Consider the following 26,965-nt stretch of genomic DNA (forward strand, 5'->3'; position numbering starts at 1 on the left):
TCCCATCTGTTCCAAATCACAAGTAACACTTGTTTTGACTGCTTGACAATCTCCAAAGGGCACTTGCAACTTTGTGATTAGCTTCCTTAATGTCTCCTCCTTGTAACAAGTGAGCCCTTGAAATTTGAAAAATATTTCACATGACGGAAGAATGTCACATGAAACCAAGGCATCCAAATCGAATTTCACCATTTCATCCCAATCATCAAGGATTTCCTTCAAGTTATTTGCTTCTTGAGTCAAAGAAGAAATTAAGTTTTGCTCCACTTCATTCATCTCTTTGACACACCTAAGAATTGCAAATGTCTCTGTGATGGCTCTAACTCCTTCAGAAATGATTTCCTGTATCCAAGACTTGGCAGCTTCGATCAACCTTCTCTCTTTAGACGTTTGAGACATAACAACAACATTCCGAGAAGATTGTTTCTGGATAACCTCATTCAAACGAGAGATCTCCTGTTTCAATTGATTCTTCTTTTCCCAAAGCTCATGATTGTTTTTTGATACATTGGCCAATGCATCTTGAGCATCTTGCAAACAACCCAAACGTGATTGCTTTCCAATCTCAACCTTAGTAAACTTGTAGTTAGAATGAGTAAGTTCCTCAACAGGTTTATCTACTAAGGGCTCAACAACCTCAACAAATTTGGTTTTATCAGAATCAACCAAAATTCTGAAAACAATCTTATCTTTCAAAGATTTGGATTTAATATTCTTAACAGGAAGCTTGTCAGGAGGAACAACCACTTTCTTTCTCTTTGTTGTTATTTTACTCAACCATGCAGGTAGGCTGAAACTTTCATCTGTAGAAGCAGGCACAGTGGAGACCATTGGCATTGATCTAGATTGTATATCCATAGTGACTGAGCAAGATTCAGTTTGTACCGCTAAAGGCATAGGAACATGTTGAGAAGACTCCATCATGAAAAGTTCAAATCCTATCAAAGATGTATCAAGTTGGAAAACTTGACCATTGGTAAGAGTCGAAAAATCTTCAAACACATTTGCTAAGTGGTCATATTGTTTTTGTGTAGGGATGCGAGGAGTAGCAGAAGAAATAGGAAGAGCCATGATATTAACCTCCGAGACTGAAATGGAAGGAGTGAAAACAGTGGAAAATGAATCCACATTATCATCAACCTCATGCAAAAAGGGTTCTTCATGTATAGAGGACGTACAGGCTTGTGCAGGCTTTGGAGGAGATATGATCGTGATTTCCCCTTCTTCATCTGAATCTCCCTTATCAGCTTCTGTTTCCAATTCTTCTTCTGATTCTGCTACTGATTCTTGAATTGGCTTAGGAACTTGAGATGATTTTGTTCATTTTCCACCCTTCAATTTGAATTTGAGGGAATCCTTGGCATCAGAAGATGAGGCACCATCTTTCCTTGTAATCTCCAGTTGTGATTTCTAGCTAGGAGGACCAAAACTTCTACAATCCAAGCGCATCTTAGGATTTACTCTTTTAAGGCCTTTACTTTTCAACCATTTTTTAATGTTGACTAGGATGGATTGAAATCTATCCATGATAGATGTACCTTCCTTTTGTTGCCATTAGATAGGAAAATGGCTCTTCTTATCAAAGCTGGCTTGATGAAACTCCGGATCAAGAATGTGGCCATAATCTTCAACTTGAAAATCTGAAGGGATTTCCAACATGTTGAGATCAATTACTTGGTACAAGGTTAATTTGCAGTAATCCATCTTCATGATGTCAAGTTTTGTCCTCATATCTATCTAGATGTCTTCGATGCGATGAACATGAGTGTAGGCTCTTTTCATCTTAGAATTCATCTCTCGATAGTCAAAATCAAATTTGGCCTTGAACTTCTTCAAGGTAATCAACTACAACTCTACTTCCATATTCTTTGCTTTAGGCACATAAATGATTGAATAATTGCCAATAGCCAAAGGCTTAGTTGAGGTAATGCCAAAACCAGGCCTATGTAAAGCATGCTGATCACTCTGCACGTCCATGAGTTGTCTAGCTAGCTCCATCATGATGATTCGATCTGTAGCATACCTAGGTAAGGTATACGGCTCTCTTTTGAAATATCCAACTCTCAAGTATGTGAAAGTGGGAAACTGAAGAAAAATACAGCCGTATTGGTTCACCTTCTGCCATGCTGCATCAGATACTCTTTTGATAGTCAATTGCTCATCAAGCAAGCACCGGAAATATCTGAAGAAGGCATCTTGGACTCTTCTGTAGAAAAATCCCATGGCAGCAGTGATGTAAACTAGATAAGAATTCATGTAGAAGGGTACTGATGTTCCCACATTACATATCTGTTGGCAGAGTGCAATATTGATTAGTTCTCCCCAAAAGATGTGTTCTTTATTCTCCATAATTTGAAACATGAACTTATATATCCATGGCTCAAAATCAGTAGAATCTTTAAGGCTACAAATCCGACTGAGAAGGATGATGAGATCCTTATACTCTTGTTTGAAATTTGACTGATGAATAGTCTTTGGCCATTTGGAGAAATTGCTTATTTTATTATCTAACTAGTAAAGGTTGACATACTTCGGATAACTACCCTTTTGCTCATTCCAACTGGCCAATGATGATCCTTTAGTCAAATCAACACATTCTGATTTATGCAGAACCTTGAAGATTTGTTCTATAACCTCAGAATCTAGGCTAATGATAACCTTGCCGTCAACATCTTTGATAGTTTTCATTTTGGGAGTAAACTGCCGTGCACATCCATAAACGAAGTCAGGTTCTATAGTTGCCATAGGAAACATAGATACCAAGTGAATGTTGCTTCTAATGTGCTTCATTTCATGACTAGCCGGAGCTTCAACTCTTTGTAAAAAATCAGCCACGTCCACATGACCAATCTTCGTGTCCAACACATTATCCAAAATAGATAAGATTGAAGGAGCTGCATGAGCCAATTCCCTATCATATTGATATTTCATTTTGCCTTTGGATTTGGATGGCGAGGACATATCTTGTGCTTGCGCTGCAACACAAAAATCCCAAAACATAAATACATCATCAAAAGGGATTTCCATACAAGTGAATTTCGGATCAGCAGTGAAGATTTGAAAATGGATTGGAGACTTCACAAATCCGTCATGAAAAGTTCAAATAGAAAGCATAAGCATATGCAATGGAATGGAAAGCGGAATGGAGTGAATGGAAAGTGTAATGAAAGTGAGAAAATGGAAAATGAAATGGAATGAGAATGTGTGAAGGTGAAATGCATGGGAATGCGTGCAAATGAAAATTGTTGATTTGAAAAGTGACTTAGCATTTTCAAGGCATTATTGCATGAAAAATGAGTATATGTAAATGTAACATGTAACAGGAGGTGGAGAGTGAAATGAGATGCGAATGCAGGTGAAGAATACACTTCACATGTATGTGGGAATGAAGGTCAAGATGGAAAGCATGGAAAGATGGGGAAACATGTATTTGCTTATGAAAGCGCAAATGCATATGAAGGGATGGAAATGGAAAATGGAAGTGAGATAATGAGTTTTATAGTCACTTTTGGTGAAAAAGAGAGGTCAAAGTACATGGGAACCGAAAATGACATCTTTTTGACTTTTAATCAAAATCAGACCTTTTGGATGTAATTACATGTAAGACATTTCGTGTAATCGTGTCGTGCGAATGGAAGCTAAAAGTGAGATGGGTGAATGTGGAAGTGGAAAATGGGATTACATGCATATGCAGATGGCAAATGAGATGAAAAACATGTAATCACATTTCGTTGAGTGAGAGATGAAGTGTTGTGATATGGAAATGAAATGTGGAATATGATGATGCTTTCGCATGTAATGAAGTAAAAACAAGTGCTTGGGAAAGAACTTGTAATTTCTCCAAGTGGAGAAAATTGGAAAGCAAGCACAAAACACAAAACACAAAAGAAACAACATACCTTCGAAAAATAACTCAAACATGCCAAGATGCAATGCACTTCAAAACTCAAATTCGGAATTGGGACTTGGGAAAGAACTAAAAACATGAAAATAAATACAAACTTCATATTTAAAGGAAAAATGCACTTTCCATGGCAAAGATTTTCACAAATGGCAACCATCAAGTAATTTCATGCATAAAATCAGCTAGATAAGCATGAATTTAAAGCAAGAAAGAATGAGTCTACTTACATGTAAATCGATTTGGTGTTTAAACACCAAAATGTTAACCAATATGCAATGTAATCATCAAATAAGACCAAATCGGTTCATCCTCATGCAAAAACGTTGATAAAAAATGGAGGTATTTGGAGTTTTTCTTAAAAAACGTGCCCTAGGATTGAGCTCGCAAAAACAATTTTTAGCATGTTAAATCCATTCTTGATGCAAGGAAACTCATTACCAAGTAAAAACACCTTCAATGGAGAAGATTTCATGCAAATTCACTAAGTAAATCTCTCACAATGAACAAAATCTGGGTCTTGGGGAGCAAATGCATGCATTCCTTCAAAATCGGACTTTATGGAGGGCACAAACACATTTTAAAACATGCTCTTGATCAAAATCGGACCTTTTTGGAGTGCATAGCATGTTTTAAAATATGCAACAAGTTAAAATTGAACCTTTTTGGGTGCCTAGCATGTTTTAAAATATGCATCCAAGTAAAATCTGACCTTTTGGAGGAGAATGCATGTTTTAAAATACAACTCACCTTTTAAATGTTTAGACATAAAAACTTCACTTTTCATGTCATAGCATCAAAAGGTCCACTTATGATGAACTTTTGATGTAATGACATCAAAAAGGTCCACCGAAGTAAACTTTATGTGCAATGGCATGTAAAAAGTCCACTTTTGATGGATTTTACATGTTATTGCATATAAAATGTCCACTTATGAAGACTTTAAGTTATTTAATTCACTTAAAATTATAAAAATGTTACAAAATGGGTCATAAACAATATTTATTTATCATATTACGAAATATAATACATAAACATCATTTTAAAGTAACATTTAAATAAGCATTTGATTTTTAAAACCAAAAATTAAAATGAAACTATATAGTTATATAGTTACTTTAAGTGAAAAATTTAAAAGTAACTCAACTTAAAATTATAACATAAAGTGCACCATAGTCACTTTAAGTTATAAATTTAAAGTAAAAGTAACTTAAAACCATAACAAAAAGTGAATATAATGTTATATTTTTCAAAAAGTGAATGTCAAATTGAAAATATAACATCGTATTTTTAATTTGTGTCGTTGCACTTAAGATGTCCACTTTTGAGGCACTAAAATGGGCATAACTCTTGATTGACAACTCTGATTGACCTCTAGGTTAGACTGAATTGAAGGGAAAAACGAAAGGCATGATATGAGCAAAACCAAAGAACTAAAAATAAACAAACGCAAACTCAAAAGCAAAGAATAGACTGTGAAGGCTTCAAAAATCAAGCGAAGGCTCGACAGAAAGCAAAACAAAAAAGACTTGACGAAGGCCTTTAGTAAAACGATTTGATATTTGAATTGAAATGGATCAATTTATCAACATTAAACAATTAAAAATCAAATTCAAGCTTAGAGAAATGCGAAACTAGCTTGAAAAAGTTTCGTGCTGTTACCAACATTTTGTGGTGACAAAATGCAGGACAACACGGTTAAGCCATGTCATGAATCTCGAAGGGGAACGTTGGCAGTTATTCCAACAAATTTTGCATGCAAATGGATGGATGTCGACATTTAGGATGACTGATACAAGATAGTCGATGACTTCATTTACTACAAAAACAAAATCTATTTGGTACGTGAGTCGAGGATGGAGGAAATGATTCTGGAAGAAGACACTTGCACAAATATCGTTGAACCAACATCTGATGGAAATAAGAGTTCTACCAACGACCCTCCAAATAAGTAGGCTCTATCGGTAGTTGTTCAACTTCCTGGTGATGGGACTTGACCAAGGATTGTTTGTATGAGCAATCTTTATAATTGGTTGAGTATGGAGTTTACCCTTTGGTTAGGGCCGAGACAGACATGATTGCCACCTCTTTGTGTGAGGGTCATCCGCATGGAGACTACAAGTTGTACTTGAGCTAATATTCTTGAAGAAATTTATGAGCATGATGATATGAAGGCTTTGGATTTGATCATCGAGTCGTCTCAATGTGATCCTAATGACTCTAGGCATGGCCATGCTTATATTAGAGTGGCGCAACAAAAGCTTGATGGATATTTACTTTTCTCACCTACATCCAAGTGCGTGTACGTGATCATAAAGACTTAGTAGATACAACTATTAGTGTGCCTGCTTGGTTGGGGATCCTAGAGTTGCAGTGGGCAAACCGTTTGATGATGGATTGCTTGAGGGAAGCAATCTTTGGGCGACGAGTATTTGTAATGTCCCCAATTTTTAATAAAATATTTTAATTAGGTTAATTATTTAAATGGCCCTAAATATTAAATATTATGACAAGGGCTTATTTAATTAATTGATTTAATTAATAAAGGGGCCCAATTTTTATTATTCGTAGGTCTTTACCGTGTCGACATTTGTTGTAAACCCTCTAGAATTTTCTTTGAAGGGGTATTTATGTGCAGCTTGTAGGATGTTAGTATGTGATTTTGGATTATTTTATTGTATTGCGAAATCCTGTTGGAGTTCAGTATTGTTCGCCAATTTGGAAGTGGAAAATCTTTCCTACTTGGTTATTATGGATTCGATGTGATTCAACTCTCATTCGGTTTCGGTTCTCTGTAATACTTTGCTTCGGATCTAGCATATTTGTACAACATCTTTGTCCGCTAATATAAATTCCATGTTTGATGACAATTTGCATACATTCCTTTTCCTTGGTGAATATCTTGTTAATATTGGGCATCCGATTAATAGTGTGCATTTGTTTTGGGCATCTCAATCTTTATTTCCTGGACTTGCACCTATGGTCAATTCCAGATCGCCTTTAGACTGAGTTCCCCTTTGGACCAAAATATCCTTTGACCAAGTCTACCTTTGGACAAATATCCCCTTAGGATCGAGGTTTCCTTCGGACTGAGATTGCCTTTAAATTGAGATCCCCATCGAACCGAGATAGCCTTTAAATTGAGATACCCATCGAATCGAGATACCCTTCGGCCAAGATTGCCTTCAAATCGAGTTTGCCTTTGGCTCGAGATTGCCTTCATCTTCAGACTGAGTTCCCCATTGGATTGAGGTTACCTTTGTACTGAGATAGCCTTTGCTTTTGGACCGAGATTCCCTTCGAGCCGAGTTTGCCTTCAAACCAAGATAGCCTTTGGCCGAGGTTTCCTTCGGGTCAAGATTGCCTTTAGACAAGGATCATTGTCAAGCCAAGATCGCCTTTGGGATATTCATATTATAGTCCTTCAGACAAAGATCGCCCTTGGGCCAAGATCAACTTCAAAACATTGCAATATCCTTCTTGTTGATTCTTCTTCTTTTATATTTAACAGTGCTCAATAGATCTACCTTCAAGCTATTTAGGCTTTATAGAAGGAACTTGGCTCTTATACCATGTTAATTTAGGTGGATCTTGCCAAATGTAATGACACTGCTTTTAATTTCCGTGTTTTCCAAATGTAGTGATCTCTCTTGCATTTATATTGAGGATGAGGCAAGTAGAGACATGTTGCTTCATGGGATATGTCTATTCATTAATATGTGATTAATATAATGACAGTTGATTATGTAACTATATATATACACACACACACACATACATACAATATCTTTGATACATTATTATATTAATTTTTCCCAATAGTATTTTAGATATATATCTATAAATATATATATATATCTCGCATAATAATATATATATATATATATCTTCAATAGTTTAGTCTCATAAGATTTATCCAACAAAAGCTACAAAACATATACAACTCAGCCTAATATGTCCCTTAGCAAGCAAGTCTTCAATGGTTTTCTAAATCTTATCCTTAAAACATTTTGTGTGCCAGTAAGGTGTGATCATTGCTAGTTTGGCTCTCTCCTCGAGTGCTATGATGTGCTCAATGCCTCTATTAGATGGTCTACCAAGTGGTATGCCATTGAAAATCTTCTGATGTTTAACCCTCAACTCCTGGATATTTGGATGATACTCAATTTTCTGTTGCCCCTATTGTGTAGGGAGCCATTTACCAGCTGCCTACTTAACCATATCATGCTGTATGAGCCTCTCTATATTGTTCCCATTTTTGGCGAGTCTGCGCAATTGAGTGAGTTCGTTCATCATTGTGATCCTTGAGGGCTGACAGGGAGATTTGAGGGTCTTAGCTGCAGACTTCTTATTCTTAGTAAGTCTAATTTGGGAAGTTGCCATATTTGGCAATGCAGTTGGTGGCACTAGTAGTCGGTCATCACCTGCATTGGATGTGGCTATTTAATTGAAGGCCTGTGTTGGTTTTTAGAATCTTGCGATCATTCTCTAAGGCCTGCATTCATCCTAGGAGACCTGGCGCCAAAGTCATTGGCCCTGTGTTTATTTTTCTGGAGACCTGTGCTAATTCTAAGTGGCCTGCGATCTCTGTTAGGGGCTAGCATTTAATGTCTACAGACAGCATTAGAGGTCGCTGTGTATTCAAACAGGCCTGTGACTTAACAATGGGGCAGCATTCATGATTGGGCTCATTCGAGGTGTTTGAGAGTCCTGTTGGCTAGTGTATTTGGCGATCTTTTCCAGCTAAGGAGTTACTAGGTTCTTTCAATTGTAAGTCTATGGTTATATTGCAGCATAATTGTTGATGAATAAATTCAGAAGTTTGGTGTGAATCACTCATTCCAGAGTTAATATATTTGTGAAATTCATAAGGCAGAATTATATTTTAGTGTTTGGTATTCGTCTTTGCAAAATTCATAAGACCAAATTTATCTGAATATTACAAGCAGTTTATTACATTACCTAGTATTGTGTTCGAAATTTAAAACAGTGATAGCAGAGTTGCTTGCCAAGTGTTTGATGAAATGTCAAACTACTAAATATTACAGAAAAAATAGTGTTTGTCAAGCTAGAGCCAGCAGGGGCTCTTTTCACTCTCCATACTCTTGAATATAATCATCTTGAAGCTACTATGTTTGATGGCTTTCAGAACATGCGTCTTTCCATCCACCTTGAAAGACATCTCCATCTTATGCAAGTCAGGAGGGAATTTGCCTATATCATGTAGTCACTGCATACCAAGCACCAAATAAGTGTCTCCCATAGTCACCACATAAAAATCAGTTTTTAAATCATGGTTGTTCACATGGAATGGGAGTCCTATAATCATCTTGCTACACTTAAAGAGTGTAACCATCTGCAACCCGGACCCAAATGCCCTCAAACTCAGTTCGGATCCCATGCCTCTCAACAAGTCTGGCACCTATGAAGTTATGTGTGGCACCTATATCTAACAAAGTAATCACCTTCGGGCCAGCCAAGATACCACACATTCTGAAAGAGCCTTCCTGCTGAATACTGGTAAGGATTGCTTCCTTAAATTTGTCCTCTCAATGAACATCCATTATTTCAAGTTTTTCCAAGCTCTCTTGCATCATTCTCACCCTTTGATTCCTTTTGATCAGCTTGCTGGTCTGAATTCTCAGATTTGGAATCGTCATAGTATGCCCACATACTCTATTCGCTTTTCCCTTTGGCCTTAATGGGACAATCGTGGTTGGCATCGTAAGGTCCCTTGCAATAAAAACATAATTTTTTCCTCAGATCATTTAATATCTCTCTATCTAAGGGAGCTGCTGCCGATTTCCCTTTTTGATCTTTATTAAAGTCTGGTTCTTTCTTTCTGAGAATCTTTTTGTTATCTTTGTAAGAAGAGGATCCCTTTAATGAAAACTCAGTTGCAAGTTCTGCACTCGTTGCTTTCTTCATGGCTGTTTGGATTGTAGGTGGATCAAGTGCCTTGACCCATCACCTCAATGGTTCCAAAAGTTCTACAAACAACACTACCAATTGCTGATTGGAAATGTTGGTAACCACACACATGACAATCTCTGAAACTCTCCAATGTATACCTCCAAACTTCCCACTTGATTTAGCTGTGCAAGGCCTTTGAAATAAGATTCTGGATCCTTTCTATCAAACCTCTCTACTAATAAATCAACAAACTCCTGATATGTAGGGATTTCATCATGTTGCAAAGTGACCATCTTGTTATGCCACCGCTCATGTGCTATGCCATCAAGATGTGAGGTAGCAAATTTTATTGCATATCTCTCTGTCATAGGTTTCAAAGTGAAGTAGGTGTCCAACTTACGTAACCAGGACCATGCTGTGACAGTCCCACTCCCATTAAAGAAGGGTAAAATGAGCCTGCTAATAGAAAATTCCAATTCCTTGTGCTGGTTCCTAGGCCTTCTGTCTTGCCTACCTCTGGCAGTCTCTCTCTTTTGTCTCATAGATTGATCAAAATTCAGATGCTCTCTAATATCAGGAGGTAGCAGACTCTACTCATTAAGAACTATCATAACAATATCTACAAATTCAACCTCCTCAGCTCATCTTCTTTCTTCTTCTGGTTCATCTCTCAAGAATGTGGGTCTTGTAGGCCGATCAACAATGTGAGTGGGTGCTCTTTATGCCTTGGGAGTCACAACCACATTCCTGTTGTCCTCCTGGTCATGATGCTGTCTTCTAGGATTAGCCGAGTGCTGAATGGCTGCAGTGTATCAACTACATGTTGCTATCCCTCCTGTATCTCTCATGGTTTCTCTCATTGCTTGGTCTACATTCTGTTGTGGACTATTTTCTCTTCTGTCATCCATTCCTGTACCCTGTCCAGCATCTCTAGAAGACGACTCCTGATGAGTATCTATGAGTATCTATCAAACTTGAGACTGTCTTCCCTTCCGGTACCTGCGGCGGTATCCAAGTTTTCCTATATTCTCTCTGATAATACCTTCTTTCTCTATCACTTGGCTGTATTGACAGTCTGATTTAGACCCAAAGGATGGGAGGAAACCATTGTGATACCAATGTCAGAACCCTTCAAGGTGCTAACTAGTGAACTCATTTTAATTTGTTTATGGTTTGTTTACTTGTTTGTATTTTTTTGTATTTTTTATGAGCAAATATATAGAACGGAAGAAATATGTCTCAGACTAGAAACCAACGAATCTTATGAATTAAATAGCTGAGATCATTAATTCTCCATCACTTATTCAAATAGGCATTTATTACAAGGAGGAAGCATATCATTTATTGCAGAACTGAAAACTTAAAGTGCTGGACCAAAAAGCAAGGCTGATGAATGTAAATATCTCTACCAAACAGCGGCAACGCTTCTTCTGAGAGTGCCAAGTTCTTTGCCAATGTCTAGCTCCTCCCTTCTGATTTTCATTAAATTTATTGGAGCCCCTTTTGCCAAACTGAAATCCTCCTAGATAATGAAGTATGGCTACTGCTGGATTCATAAAAGCAGGCTTTAGAGCCTTGATATCAATGCCAAATGTGCTCCTCTATTGATACAGAGAAATCCACTCCACAGTCCGTGTTGACCTCTGAATGAAGTCAATCCTCACAAGCATAATCAGATTGTAAATGTAGATTAAATTTCTTTCAGATTAGAATAATGAATATCTTTTCAATTTTCAGAATTTGATGATTACTCATCTCAGATTTCTTATTTGTATAGTTCAATCAGAATCTTGATAATCTTGATCCCCTCAAATCGAAGAGGGGTATAACCTTCATTGGCCCTTCCTAAACGAGGATGCCGGCAGTGCCCTCAAGAACCCCGGAGTCAAGAGGATGAGGATGTCGACAGTGCCCTCGAAGAGGGGTAACCTTCACGACACACATGAAGGTTCCGGGCCGGGCCAAGCTGTACTGAAGGGGTAGGAAGGTACCGTGACATGAAGGTACTAGGAAGGTTCTGGATAGTTTAAATGTCAACCCCAGTTTAAATGGCAACCCCACAGCTCATGAAAGCGGCTCATAAAGGGCTGCGCCCCTAGAGTCCCCTGCACCAAAGGTCGCCTAGGAGGTGCCGGATTATGATGCCAGCTCATGGGCTATCTTCTGCTGTAAGGTAGGGTGACATTAAAAGTGAAGATTAGGGTATCATGATAGCGTATCATAAAGGGCAGCGCACCTAGGCGACCCTACACAAAAGTCGCCTAGCATCGAGCCGTGCCGGATTATGAATGGATATCATGATGACTATTGTGGATTTTGGGATTTACCCTAAAGAATATCATAAGGTGGGGGGTATTTCTATATGTGATGCAAATTCCATATTAACAAATACTGAATATTATTTTTCAAGTCTGAATTTGATATTGTCAATACCCGATCTCCAATAGGTAGAGCATTTATTGATTTCGATGCTCTTCTAGGCAGATTGGATTTAATATATATATTTTACTGAAGGGAATGTCTTCACACGGTGGAGGCATGTCAATTCATGGCATGTCTCATCAAATGCACTGATTCATTAACAAGTAGAAACCCGATCACTAAATGAAATTTGCACTGACTTTTTTCTTAACCAAATTGATATATATGAGATTGCCAATCATGATGATACAATCAGACTTAATCTGATTCGACATCCCATCAAATGCACCGATTCATTAACAAGAAGAAACCTGATTACTAATTGGGATTTGCAATGACTTTGTTCTTAACCAAATTTATATATATGAGAATGCCGATCATGAAGATGATATAATCAGACTTAATCTGATTTGATATCTGCATTCAATCTATCATTAAGAGGAACATAAAATAATCATAGTCATTTATAATCTGCAAGTACAGATTTGTCAATATACTCAGAATGGTTATGATATTATGATCTGGTGTGTGAATGATAAAGATTTTCAAGCAATATATATATATATATATATATATATATATATTTAAGTATACACAGTGTATGCTGATATATATACATGCACATAATTATCATTCATATATTTGACCATAGCCATCATGTTTCAACATTCCCTCTTAGTTAGGGAAGATAAATATCTAACCAAGTATATATCATAATAGGCTCATCTATTGTGAGAAGAGATATCACCTAACTCGTGATATCAGAGGATATAATATGCTCAAGAATATCACGTCACATGACAATCTTTATATATATATATATATATCCAAGTTATGGTATGTGCATTGACATCAACTCTTATGATGTCTACTGTAACAAATCATGGCATATCCACGGAAACACATTTCCACCTTGATTTTTGCATAAGGAACATAATGATCTTCAACTGATATCAAGTCTCATGATATCTATCAAAAATGCTCAAGAGATACTAACTATCATGACATATCCACGAATATCAAGTCACATGATATTCATCATGATAGTGAACTAATCATTGTAAAGTTGTCACTTTACAATGTTAAATACAAGTTTTCATTATTTGAAAGATTGTCACCTTTCAATAATGTACATAGTCATAGAGTCACACATATGACAAAAAGAGTTTACACATTAAACATCTTTGATATACATATTTGTCCAAATAAACAATTTGAGACTCAATCTCAATACCTTACATTTCATCTATACCAAGTTTCTTCCTGAAGAGTTCAACTTTCACTCTAGAGAGAAGCTTGTTGAGAATGTTTGCTATTTGATCACTTGTATTGATATACTCCAATTGATTCACATTCCTTTCTACCGTGTCTCTCACATAGCGGTAAGGAATCTCTATATGCTTTGATCTACCATGGAATACTAGATTCATTGAAAGCTTAATACAACTTTGATTGTCATAGTGGATAATAGTAGGTTTCAGTGTCTCACCAAATCATCCTAGAAATAGTTTGCAAAGCCATTGTTTCTCTTCCTCCCATAGAGGCTGGAATGGATTCAACTTCTGTTGAGCTTTGTACCATTGAAGATTGCTTCCTGCTTATCCAAGAGATCATAACTGATCCCAAACTGAAGCAATGTCCTGATGTGCTTTTCGGATCAGTTACACTTTTGCCCAATTTGAATCAAAGTATCCATGTAGATCTAGGTCAACATTTTCATATTTAAGACCATATCCAATAATAACTTGAAGGTATTTCTATATATGCTTTGCAACAACTAGGTGTATCTCTTTTGGTTAACACATAAACCGGTTTAAAGCATTTACTGCATAACAAATATCTGGTCTAGTCCTAACAAGTACATTAGTGATCTAATTATCTGTCTATAGAGAATAGGATCTGCAATTCTTGATTCTGTTGTTGCTTCTTTCAATTTATGTAAAGCTGGTTTCCACGAGCATAGATATTGGTATACAATTCATCATCCCAAATCTCTTCAAAATATCAATAGTGTATTTTCCTTGATTTAAAATGATATCGTCTGATTTCTGCCAAACTTCCAACTCAAGGAAGAAATGTAAAATGCCCTTCATATCAAATACCCAACTTTAGGGCACACCCTTTGCATGCCCCTGTATAAGTTTGATTTAGTTTGGGTAGTCTTGTTACCAATTTTTCCATTGAAGGTAGGGCACAAAAATGAATATGTTTTAATCTTTGATATTAGATTTCATTTGAGTTAGAAGTCTCATGAATAAGGGCTTGATTTGTCTCACTGAAAAGTTTGTATAGATAGTGTTCTCTTATACCTATAGTTTGAGCTTTCTTTATGGTGTTCTTTGGCCATGCCAGATCTTTCCCATCCATAAAGGTAACCCTATATCCGTTGTCTTCAAGGGCAGATAGGATGCTAAGTTCCTCTTAATGCCTGGTACAAATAATACTTTTCAGATTTCAATTTGATGGTGCAAGTTCCAACCCCTTTTAGTAGATGTGCATAGTTATTCCCAATTGTTACTTCTTCATAAGTTTCTTCAACCATAGTATCTAAGTGTTCTCTGAATATTGTGATGTTTCTTGATGAGCCACTATCAATCACCCATGTGTTAAGTTTGTTTGATACTTGGCTTGATAATGCTGTGTAGAAAACAAATTTCTCAGAATCGTGTTGTATATTTGTCTTTCCAACCTCAACAAATGATGTTTGTTGCTTTGTTCAGTCAGAACATTTGATTGCATAGTGTCCATATTGATCACATCTGAAACATAGAATTTGGGAAACGTTTTTCCTTTGCTTGAATGAACCCTTTCCTTGAGAATTTCTCTTTCTATTGAAATTCTTCTTCATACTTTTCTCATGAGAAGTTGTGTTTAAAATATGAATATCCTCATCCAGAGGTTTCTGTTTGTTTCCTTTTTTCATCTGTCTCGATTCTTCTTGTAGACAGTCAGCTTAACCAATCAAATTTTGGGAGTTTTGATCTTGCACTCATTCTTTGAAAAAATGATTCCCATGAATTTGGTAGGCCACCTAAAGCTATGAGTGTTAACTCCGTGCTGTCAATTTGATAGCCACCCGTTGACAGTTGATCCTTTAACTCAATGATTCTCATGAAGTATGCATTGATGGATTCTCCCTTGTTCATTCTTATATGATTTAGTTGCCTCTTTAGAGCAAGTGTCCTACTTGTATTGTTTATTTGAAAAGTGCTTTCAAGGGAATATAAACATTAAGTATGCAGTATCATGTTTTGACAATCTAGGTACTATATGGTCTTTGACTGCATCTACTATTAGTTTCATGGCTTTCTCATTGTTGTCAATCCATTGAGTTTTCTCCGGATCATTCTCAGGTTCTATTTTGTTTTCTTTCACAAATGAGTCTACCTTATTTTCTCTCAGTATCATCATAATTCTGAATTTCCATGGTGTAAAGTTGTTTTCTCCTTCAAGCCAATCCTCAAATCTGATTACACTCAACATTATAAAGAATGGAATTTAATTTCAAGGTAGAATGTGTTTTGAGTAATCCGATATCTCAAATTTAATTGGATCTTCCTTAACAAGGGTCTGATATCATGTAAATATAGATTAAATTTCTTTCAGATTAGAATAGTGAATATCTTTTCATTTTTCAGAATTTGATGATTACTAATCTCAGATTTCTTATTTGCAGATTATAATCAGAATGTTGATAATCGTGATCTATGTCAAATGTGTATGTGATGCAGATTCAATGTTAACAAAGACTGAATATTATTTTTCAAGTCTGAATTTGATATTGGCAATACCCAATCTCCAATAGGTAGAGCATTTATTGATTTCGATGCTCTCGTAGGCAGATCGGATCTAATATATATATTTTACTAAGGGACATGCCCACGAATGGACGTGTCTCCACACGGTGGAGGCATGTCCCATCAAGTGCACTGACTCATTAACAAGAAGAAACACGATCACTAATTGGGATTTGCAATGACTGTGTTCGTAACCAAATTTATATATGAGATTGCGGATCATGAAGATGATATAATCATACTCATTCTGATTCAATATCTGCATTCAATCTATCACTAAGAGGAACATGAAATATTCAGTCAGTCATTTGTAATCTGCAAGTACAGATTTGTCAATATACTTGGAACTGTAATGATATTATGATAGTGTGTGAATGATTTACATTTTCAAGCAATATATATATATATATCAGTATACATTCATCAACAAGAAGAAACACAATCACTAATCGGGATTTGCAATGACTTTGTAACCAAATTTATATATATGAGATCACGGATCATGAAGATGATATAATCAGACTCAATCTGATTCAATGTCTGCATTCAATCTATCACTAAGAGGAACATGAAATATTCAGAGTCAGTCATTTGTAATCTGCAAGTACAGAGTTGTCAATATACTTGGAACTGTAATGATATTATGGTATAGTGTGTGAATGATTTACATTTTCAAGCAATACTGATATATATATATATATATCAGTATACACAATGTATACTGATATATACATGCATATTAATTATCATTCATATATCTGACCATAGCTATCATATATCAACACAGATGATATTGCATACCCTCTGTATGCTGACACAATGAAGACGCTATGCTCTCCAATGCCGGCAAGCTTAGGATTTTGTAGAAACTCTGGGTTTCTGTCAAACCCCAATGCTTGAGAGAAGTTTATCAAACCAATATTCACATAATGATTTCCTCTGCAGGGAAAATTCTTATAAATTCCCTTTAGATCGACCTATGGCCAAAAGGCAACTCGAGCGTACTTCATGAGTAATTAATTGAATTTTTTAAATTAATATATAATACTATAGTCATAGTATTAATTTATCTAGTTTGAACCAATTCAAACTTGGCCCCTTCCTCATGATGGTATGACCTTTCATTAAGTGACTTAGTTATAATATTTATTTATATTATCTTAATAGTACAAGCTCAAAAGTAATTACTGTTTAATAAATCAATTAAACATTAATATATGCGTTCCTGAATCTCATCTGAAATTGGGACTACACTGTTGGAGCTGCATATGACCTTACCCTTATGCTAAAAATGGTAGGGGTCCATCTTTAACATTTTTGGCTTACTAAACATGGTAAGTTGAGCATACTCCTGGAGACCTCAAACGAACACCAATCTTACAAAACTCAGGCCACTGAAGAAGCTGCATCCCTCAAGGAACTCTGTACCCAATATCATTAGCCTACAAGGGTCAGTGATAGGCCAATCTACTCAGGTGACTGATGTCACCTGAAAAGGGACATCACAATTGCCTTGTAATCATAGAGAAACTGAGAAGAACCATCATAAATACAAGCCAAGATCACATCTCAACCAATGTCAATCAAGAAGCAACTAACATAGCTAGTATTTACTTACCAACTGCAATGTTTCAGCCCATAGACTCAGAACACTGGATTGCAGGTTGGAGATGCCGAAGTGTGCAAGTGCTGGTTCAAATCACATAGATACTGATCCAAAGATTGGCAAATTCTTGAGATTGAAAAGTCTTAGACCAAGAGAGACAAATACACCACTTTCAAGTTAGAAGGGCCAATAGGCGTAGGTACAGGTGCAGATGGTAATCTGCAAGCTCCCTTGGAAAACTCAGAAAATTAAATCAAATTCTTATGGTGATTCCAACATACAACTACAAAGCCTCTAGCTTTAGACTGAGGAGTACCGGATACACAACTTCAAGGCCACATTCATTCTATAAAACTACTGTAAACATAGGAGGATGAATATTGGCATTGTCTAGTTTATACATATACAAAGCATGAGCATTAAGCATGTAAGTAGAGAAGGGATAAGAAGTGAGGGCTAAAGCACCAAGTCTCAAAACACCTAGTCTTAAGGCTCAACTTCACAACAAAGGAGACAGTGATCGCAAGACTTGCCCACTTGGTTTTCATCGAAGATTTGAATACCAAGAGCTCATCTACTCCATTTACACCAAGGATGTGGGTGACAAGTTCCCCAACAATGCCAACTAAATCAAATTATAAGGTAATATCACTCTCATATCTTCTCAATGCCTTTAAACTGACACACGCATGCAAGGGTGGATATAGAACAGTAGCTCATTTGACCAAACTATCAAGAGCAAGGATCCCTATATGATTCAATACACATTTCAGGGCAAGGCATGGGGGTAAGCTAACAAGGCATACTTCTCACGGAGGACATTAATTCTTGGAATTTGTTGGTAATTGCACAATTACTCAAATGGGTGTAAACTCGGATGTTCGAATTGTGGTATTAGGTTAACAGAATGTCCTCAATGAATTTGGACCACACAATTCATCCACAAGCATATCATACAACTGAAATCAATATTAGAAACATACCAAGCTTGGTGAAAATTGAGTTTTGGAGGCATGCAAAATGAGAACTCTCCAAAATGTTCAAAAATAAAACTTGGAATCTTGTAATTCTAGGAAAACCCATTGAATCACACACTTCCAACACCCCAAAAATAGAATGAAATTCAGATTATGACTCAATACGAGAAAATGAGCAGCCTAATGGCGTAAAAAATGCTATTACACAATTTCAAATTCATATGAGCCCAATGACAAAAACATCCAAAAAAGTGGGGAAAACATAATTACATATTCCACAGAATTCCCAACAAGAAATATACAATCACAAGGAGAATTGAGGGAGAAATGAGAAGTCCCATCTCAAAATGAAGCGAAAACCCAAAAAGAAGAGGATATAGCCAAAACTCAAAGAGCAGAGAAAAATATTGATGAACCGTAGTAATCCTGCCACAAAGCCAACGGGCTGCGACCAATCCTATGCCCGGGTTGCTCCGAAACGAGCAGAATTCAAATTTCTCCAAAAGAGGTTTTGGAGCGAATTTCCCAATTCACAACTTAAAAAGTGAGTCAAAAAGTCTCAACTTCATATAATAAAAGGCACTATTCAAAAAGGCATTTTTCCCAAATTAAAATAACATAAATTAAAAATCACTTAATGCCAAATAATAAAATTCCCAAATTCCCCAACAACCAATTAATCCATTTTCAATAAAAGGAATAAACACACAACACATTTGCCAACAATAAAATAATTGATAAATAATTATATCAATCAGCATATGAAGTGATTTAATACAACCGCGACCAATTGTGGATAACCTATGATGCACTTACATTTTTGCCAGTCTTTCACATTATCCAAATTCTGGGCTTTATCTACATGGCAGCCAGAAGGTATAATAATGAAAATCAGATACATTGTTCCAATGAGGAGTGATATTGGCTAAGTATGATGCGTGGCCAATGTGACTATCTCCTGTAACCACTGTCAGGGATAATGACACGCTTAAAGCTGTGGAGCCAGATAAAGTCAATATCTGGAACCTTCCATCACTACGACAAACACACATCAAGTATAGCTGCCCACATAGTAATATAGCCAAAGCACATGTATAATAATCCAAAAATGAAACTGACGAAGGATGTTTTGGTGGTCTTATGTATTTGAGTGTTACAAAATTATTTCTTTCTTTTTTAATCCTCACTTAAAATATATTAATAATAAATTCTTTCTAATCGAAGCAATTTAAATAGCTTTATGGAAATAAAAACAGAAATAAAAATCCCAATTCTGATAATAATCAAACATGGTAGAGAACAATATTTTAGTAACCACTGGCACATACATTAGTGAAACCATCATAAAATCACATCAAGATTCATACAACCCAAAATGTTTCATATGAAAAATAAACTAAATACCTTAATAGAACATCATAAAGTCATCAGGCATAAATGATCATTACTGAAATTAGAAGTATAAAATACCATCTACATCCATAGTGGTATCAATTCAAATTTAAAGAATCACAACTGTATCAGGATGCCTTTCACATATACCAATACAAAGCAATATTACAAGAACAATCACAACATCAAGTATCAGAGTCTGGCTAGGTTCCAAATAACCAAAAAAACAACAATCCACATAAATCATTATAATAATAGCCTCAAAAGGTCTAGCATCCCAAATCAGGTGGGCGACAAACAACTGCATAATGGTTCTCACAACTTGGCATAAGGAAATAAGCAACTTTCAGATGCAACACCATAATCCAGCTCCCACCAAGAAGGCACCAATGCCTTACGGGTCTAATAGGATCATAAAGTGTAAGTATATGTCCAACAAGAATAAGGTGAGTACAACTAATCACAAGTAGACATCCAAAGTCAAACCAAGGCATTACAAAAGAGTTCCCATCCAAATGCACAGACGCACCACCACAGACATAATGCCAAAACTGTCAAATCTAGAGCCCAGAAATCAATGATGATAAACAACAATAATAAAAGAGCTAAAACTGAAACAATAAACACCAGAAATATACTAGGAAAACCCTTCTAGAATGAAGGGAAAATCCCAGCCACAAAAAAATATCATTTTATTGATCATAAATGTTCCAAGTGTACAATGCCTATCGCTTGATGTGATATAACTTAAGGAGTGACTCTTCACATACCAATTGAAGGTCTCTCAAAATTCCCAAAATGTGACTCTTTATTACAAATACAAATACAACTCTTCGAGTTTCCATGCCTCAAAACATGTCGAATGACAAATGTCATTACATCTAATATTACAATTTAAACATAAGTGTCCTTATCAGTAGAAGGTGACAATAATGGTAATAACATCCATTTCTGCAGATATAAAGATCTCTATCGTAGCTACAATCTTCAACAAATACAACATCCAGAAGGATATCATATAGGAAGCAAATGAAAGAGGCACTACAAACAATCATTCCTCATTCAATTACTGGTCTATCGTTCAAGGCCCAAAAAGTTAATTGTAGATTATATTTGATTGTTGTTGGACATGTAAACAGTTATAGTGCTTTTATATGATTATTATTTATAATTTTGTTTTAATACAATCTATTGTATGGCTTCAAATTTTAAAATTTTGAATGTTTTAGAATCATATGAGATGCAACCTTTGAATTATGACAAAGCAATAATCAAATTAACCTTTTGCACTTTTTAAATATATTAATTTCTGTTTATTTTTTAAAATTTATATGGTGCAATTAAGCTTTAGTTTGCTCAGATGTGCCCAATCCCAGGTTTGAGTCAAATTTCTGGGTTGTCAAGTCTAGGCAAGTTGGTATACCACATTTTCAATCTACGAGGTATATGATCACCTTTGCTACAAAATAGGTACAAGGTGTGCTATATATATTGGTCTGGGTATTTTCCTCAAGTATCTCTCTTTCAAATACCCATATACTACATTTGACAGGGATTTCCATATTAATCTGGAAGGAATCATATCCAAGGTTAACTGCTTCTCATTTTCAACAAAAAACATGCAACTTCAGACGAGAAATTTGGAAAATGTAGAGACATCTCCTTTATTGCTAAATTTATCATTTTTGGAACAGCGTCTTAGAAAGAAATTGTATTTTTTTTGGTTCTGAACAAAACGTAGGGTTTTTTGTTTTAACGATAACATGTTTCTTCTTGTGATTTTTTTGTGCAGAAGATGATTGGTCAAATCCACAAATATCTGATTAATTAAAAAATTATCGTGCAGCCTGATTTAGTTGCCCTGTTTATAGTTTATCAATGCGATGCAAGGGATAGCAAGTTTCAAATTGAATCCTAGTATTCTTAATGAAGGAAGAAGGTTTCAAAAACATTTATAGATGATCAGTTAAATCCACAAATGCCCAATTAATTAAAAAATTATTATGCAGCCTAATTTAGTTTCCCTTTTTACAATTCATCAAGGCAATGCGAGGGTTAGCAAGTTCAAACTGAATCCTGACATTCTCAAGCAAAGGAAGAAGCTTTCAAAAACATTTATAGGAGATATTGTTACAGGAAACTAATAAGACAGGATTGCCTTACCGGTCATGTGTAGTGAAGCAAAGAGTCTTTTCAAGCATGGCAATAAATGTGTACATTGTCTGGGGAGCCCTCATTATGAGAATCTTATGCCATTACTAAAATTATAGGCTTTGTAAATTAGTCCTCATTATATAAATCCTACCTTCAAAATCTTAATTTGGAAGGACAGTAGAACAAAGGCCACACTTAATCAGTTCTATTTTCTCAAAGTATATAGCATACTGATTTTAGCTCAGAAAGATCGGTCTATGGTATTTAAAGAAACAACCCATAACAAGTTTTTGACATCGAAAAATGCCATCTGCCATTTTTGATTCTTCGGTGAGTCATTTCATTTCTTGTCATAAATGATGCCAATGGTATAAATAAGTTTCTGACAAGTCAATATCACAATGCAAAATTAGACAATCTCTGAGTCTGAAGTGATGTTGTCCAAGCCCCTTTGGGCAGGTGTTGCTAGCACCCATTGGAGTAGAATTAATGTATAGCAGTGGTGGTGGGTTTTTCTCACAAATGAAAAGTTTTAGCCCAGACAACTTTGTCCAGGTCAGGCAGGTGGTTTTCCCCCATGCACATAAAGATTTTTGGTTGTGTAATGATGGTGCATACTCTCTGCCACTGAGGTAAATACAATTTTTTTTGAGATGCGTGCTGAGTTTCTCATACATTCTGAGGCCAAGTAGGAAACAATTGTAGTGTGCAAGTGCTACTGCTGTTGAACCTTTTAAGTGGGTCTGGAATATTGTCTTCTTTAATCTTTGAATTGTTGACTATTTGTAAGGCTTCCATTCATCATTGTTCATTGGAATTGTAATTAGACTGTATAGTTTGCAGTAAGCTTTTCCTAATTCTTGAGTGAGATTGATTTACTTGTAAGATGTTGATGGCATTTATTTTCATATAAATAAGGTATCTGTTTAAAGACAGGGATTGAGATTAAACATGGGGGCTTTTGTGCTTGCAGATGGGTTTAGAAAATGCCAAGCAATTTTGTAAGGCATTCCAAAAAGTTCACGAACAGCTTGTATGGCTTGTTATCCAGCAACAAACAGTTGAATAAGTGTCCACATATTGTTGTATATTATTTTGTTCCCATTAATAGGGCATGATATTGTTTTATGACGTGCTTTCATTGAAATTCATTTTCAGGTGTATAGAGCTCTTCCCCTTGAAACAGTCAGACGGGTTACAGCACACTTGGAGTCAAATTCAAGTTGATGAGATGGGAAGCTTTTTCTTATTTTATTTACCCAAAGAAGATTGATATTATAATTTATTGAAGGGAATGGATTCTAAATGGATACACATGCGAAATCATTTAACAATACTTGTGGAGTCACAATGTCTCTTTAAAATCTTCAGAATTGAAGAATTGGAAAATGGCAATGGTCTTTCCTTCGCTTTATTCCAACAGTTTGATCTTTCCATTCATATTGTAATCTCCCATTTTCAATGGGATAGTTAGTGCTTACATTTGAACCACTAAATCAATCTTCTGTGATCACGAGGATGAGAAATATACTGTGCTATATTTTTTGTAATTTAAATATATTTGAATGGTAGAAGTCTTAGCAGGTTTTCTGAAGATGGTTTCGAACTTTACTAGATTGTCTTAAAGATTAAGTTTGGTTGATTATCATTTGGCATAGGAACTAAAACTTTGGGTTTTCAAGTCTAATTTTGAAATTATTATATGATTTTTTTTCCCATATGCTTTAGTAAATTGTTTTTGATCTTGGATGCTAAATTTGTTTTGATTAAGTAAAAACAGGTTTTGAAAGGACCCGAAACCTTTTTACAAAGGGCATGAAAGATATAACAATAAGGATCAAAATACAACTGTGGAAAGCCACCCGGCAAAACAAAAGGACACACCAAAGTTTCCAACAAGAGGGCAAACAGCCCAAGAAGTTACAGACCATCGAGAATTACATTTTGGTCCAATCTTTTGAGAACATAAAGACATATCAAAAGAAGGAACAGACGATTTGCCTTTTTTTCCTTTGGCTAATGTCCTTGGATGCTAGATTTGTTGTAAAATGAAAGAAAATTAATAAAAGTTGTCACAGATGTATACAAATGTATGTATGCATGCATATGTAGCACATAAAGGTGCTCTTTCCACTGCTTGAATCTTTTGCCAACAACCGTGGTATTAATTGAGTTGTTTGTTTGTTCACTGTGTATTGATCATGACACAATGCTACTTATGTCACCATAACCACTGTGGGACCCTAGTTTTCAGCCTCTTCTATTAAGCCATTTTTAACAATTGATTGTAAAGGATGAAGAGTATGCAAGAAATACTAGGCCGATAGTGGGCGTGCATAAGACCTCTTCTCTAGTTCCTTATTATAAACCCTAATATATGTTAGCATCGGGAACTTATTAGAATAGAATTTCCCCATCAATTTATTGATGAGATGAAAACTAGTGTATCAAACAAATCGAGTCATTTGACCATGACACCAACTAGAATTCAACATTCAAGAAACCAATTTAAGGTATCACTTTCATTTAGTGATTAAAGTTGTATCACCCTCATGAACATAACTGTTACTCGAAGACCTTGAGGAGATGCATTCCAAACACTTTACTATTGATAACCCTGTTGCAACATGCATGTGATTCCCCTAAGTTCACCTTTTTTTTTTTTTTTTTTTTTGTAGTTGTGTTTTTGCCCTGAAGTATTGGGCACGACATTTTGGTATCAGAACACAGTTTCAACATTAGGAGCCTAACCCATTACATTTCAACTTATGCAAAGCTTCAACTTTGTGTAAGATGCTTGTCGTCACCCACAATGGTCATCGAAGGAGTAGGAGTCCCTCGCTTGGTCATGTAGAGGGACAGGATGATCATGAGGAAGCATCGATGCACCAGATTGAGCCACCACCGGTTCTAGAGCTACGATCTGTGGTTAGAGCACCTAGAGTCATAGGAGATGAGGCTAGGGAGCTTTCTTCTTATACCACTAGTTTTTATTAAAAAAAAATCCTCTTCTCCCACCAAGAAACTTTGGTTCGGTTGCATCATTATTGTAACGTGAAAACTGTTATTCAATGTGAATTATTGTTGGTTCCTTGTGCAAATTCTTGCATTTATATGTTTTGCCAACAATGTGAAGTTTATTATTATTGTGCTACTTAACTAGATTACTTATTATGGTCCCATCTTGCCTCAGGAACATGCCTTGTTTTAATTGGGGTTTACCATTGTGGCCACAATTGTGCTTGTTTTCATTTAAATTTGTTATTTTTATCTTTGGTTTTAAGTTATTTATGATGCATTTTCTTGTGAATAATGTTGACTAGTGTATTGTAGTGTGATTTATGAAGCGACCATATCAAGAAGGATTGTTGATCAAACTATGTGGGAAATTAGAACACTATAAAATTCTTTTTTAAAGATAAAAAGCTATTAGATAAGGTCTCTAGGACACCACCCTCTCCTATGTCACAAATGTGAACTCATTCAACCACTATTAGTATAGGGACATATTGTCTCTTAACTTGATAAGACAACAGATGAACATCATGTTAAGGACCGCAAGCAAGGGCATTGAAAATTGATAAGAATATTCAATGGGCACTTGATCAGTTAAACTTAGGCTAGGTAAGGAGTTTTTTTAATCATGTATACACCCATCTCTTATGGATGTTATGCAACCTTAAATTAGAACCCCCTAAAGTAGACAAACTATGCTAAGTCCTAGGATTAGGACTATGTCTCTAGTTTGGGTGACTTCCAAGGAAGTCGAAGGCAAGGGGAGATGTAAGACCCCTTGTCTATTGCCTCATTATAAACCCTAATATATGCTAGAATCAGGAACTTATCATAATAGAATTTCCCCATCAATTTATTGATGAGATGAAAATTAAAGTATCAACGAATTGAGTCATCTGATCATGACACCAATTAGAAATGACATGCTTTTGATAGCCACATTCTTCCCCCAAAAAATGATTATGTGGCTGATTCAATAGAAAGATACTTTATCTAATTGATTTCTCCCTCTCTAACATCAATGGCAAAACTAACCTGCATAATTGCATAATTGAAACCATCTTGCCTAACTGAAATAAGGCTGAAAATGTACGGCAATGGAAAATTCCCCAACCCAAACAACAATCAATGGAGGAGTGAAAACAATTCAAAATTCTCCTCTATGTTATCACCAACAATGTATAAATTGTTGTCAACCTTTGTAGCTTCATGTTTTTGACAACCTTCTTTGCTTAGACTATTTTGTAACTTCTTCAATCTTGTTTGCTTCTTCAAATTGAACCTTTAGATTAACTATCAATTTTTTATGCTTCCTCAAGAGCATATTTTAGCTTCATTATCGTTTCATAGTAGCATCTTCAATTTATGTGTTTTTTCTTTCCAAGTCTCTTGATTTCATTTAAAGAACTTATTGGCTCCTCTTCAAGATCAACTTCTCCTTCATCACTTTGATCTTCTTGTTCTTGATTCTCATCATGTACCTAATCCATGGTTGTGAACATGTGTTCAACCAAGGATTCTTTATATTTTTTATGAAGCTTGTACCAAATATCTTGAACTATATAAAAATGCATAATCTTCACAAGTTTTGTCTCTGACAAAGCCATATAAGAATGCTTTCATGGCTTTTGCTTGTTTTCAAGATCATTTTCCCCATCAACATCCATTGGAGGAGTTGGGGGAATTACATAATTAGTGTCCAGGGTTCTCCAAACATCAAAATTAAGAGCCATTATATGTTCAAACACTCCAAAATGCATAGTTAGAGCCATCACATAAATATGCCCTA

General features: G+C 35.7%; 1 protein-coding gene across 2 annotated transcripts in view; it reads left to right on the top strand.

Annotated features, from left to right (window-relative positions):
- The window catches only part of LOC149541441 (octanoyltransferase), an 86,807-nt gene extending 63,052 nt beyond the window's left edge, over positions 1 to 23,755 (top strand). Inside the window, exons 6-7 of one of the 2 annotated variants that reach the window (XM_089796699.1) lie at positions 23,135 to 23,194; positions 23,320 to 23,755. In XM_089796699.1, coding sequence (XP_089652825.1) covers positions 23,135 to 23,194; positions 23,320 to 23,388 — 129 coding nt within the window. In that variant the 3' untranslated portion in view covers positions 23,389 to 23,755. The remainder of the gene's footprint in view (positions 1 to 23,134; positions 23,195 to 23,319) is intronic. The other variant, XM_089796700.1, reaches the window with a different exon arrangement.
- The last annotated feature ends 3,210 nt before the right edge of the window (positions 23,756 to 26,965 follow it).

Source organism: Cupressus sempervirens, chromosome 8 (assembly GCF_028749045.1).
Source record: "Cupressus sempervirens isolate cs-2001-9-10 chromosome 8, ASM2874904v1, whole genome shotgun sequence".
NCBI lineage: Eukaryota > Viridiplantae > Streptophyta > Pinopsida > Cupressales > Cupressaceae > Cupressus > Cupressus sempervirens.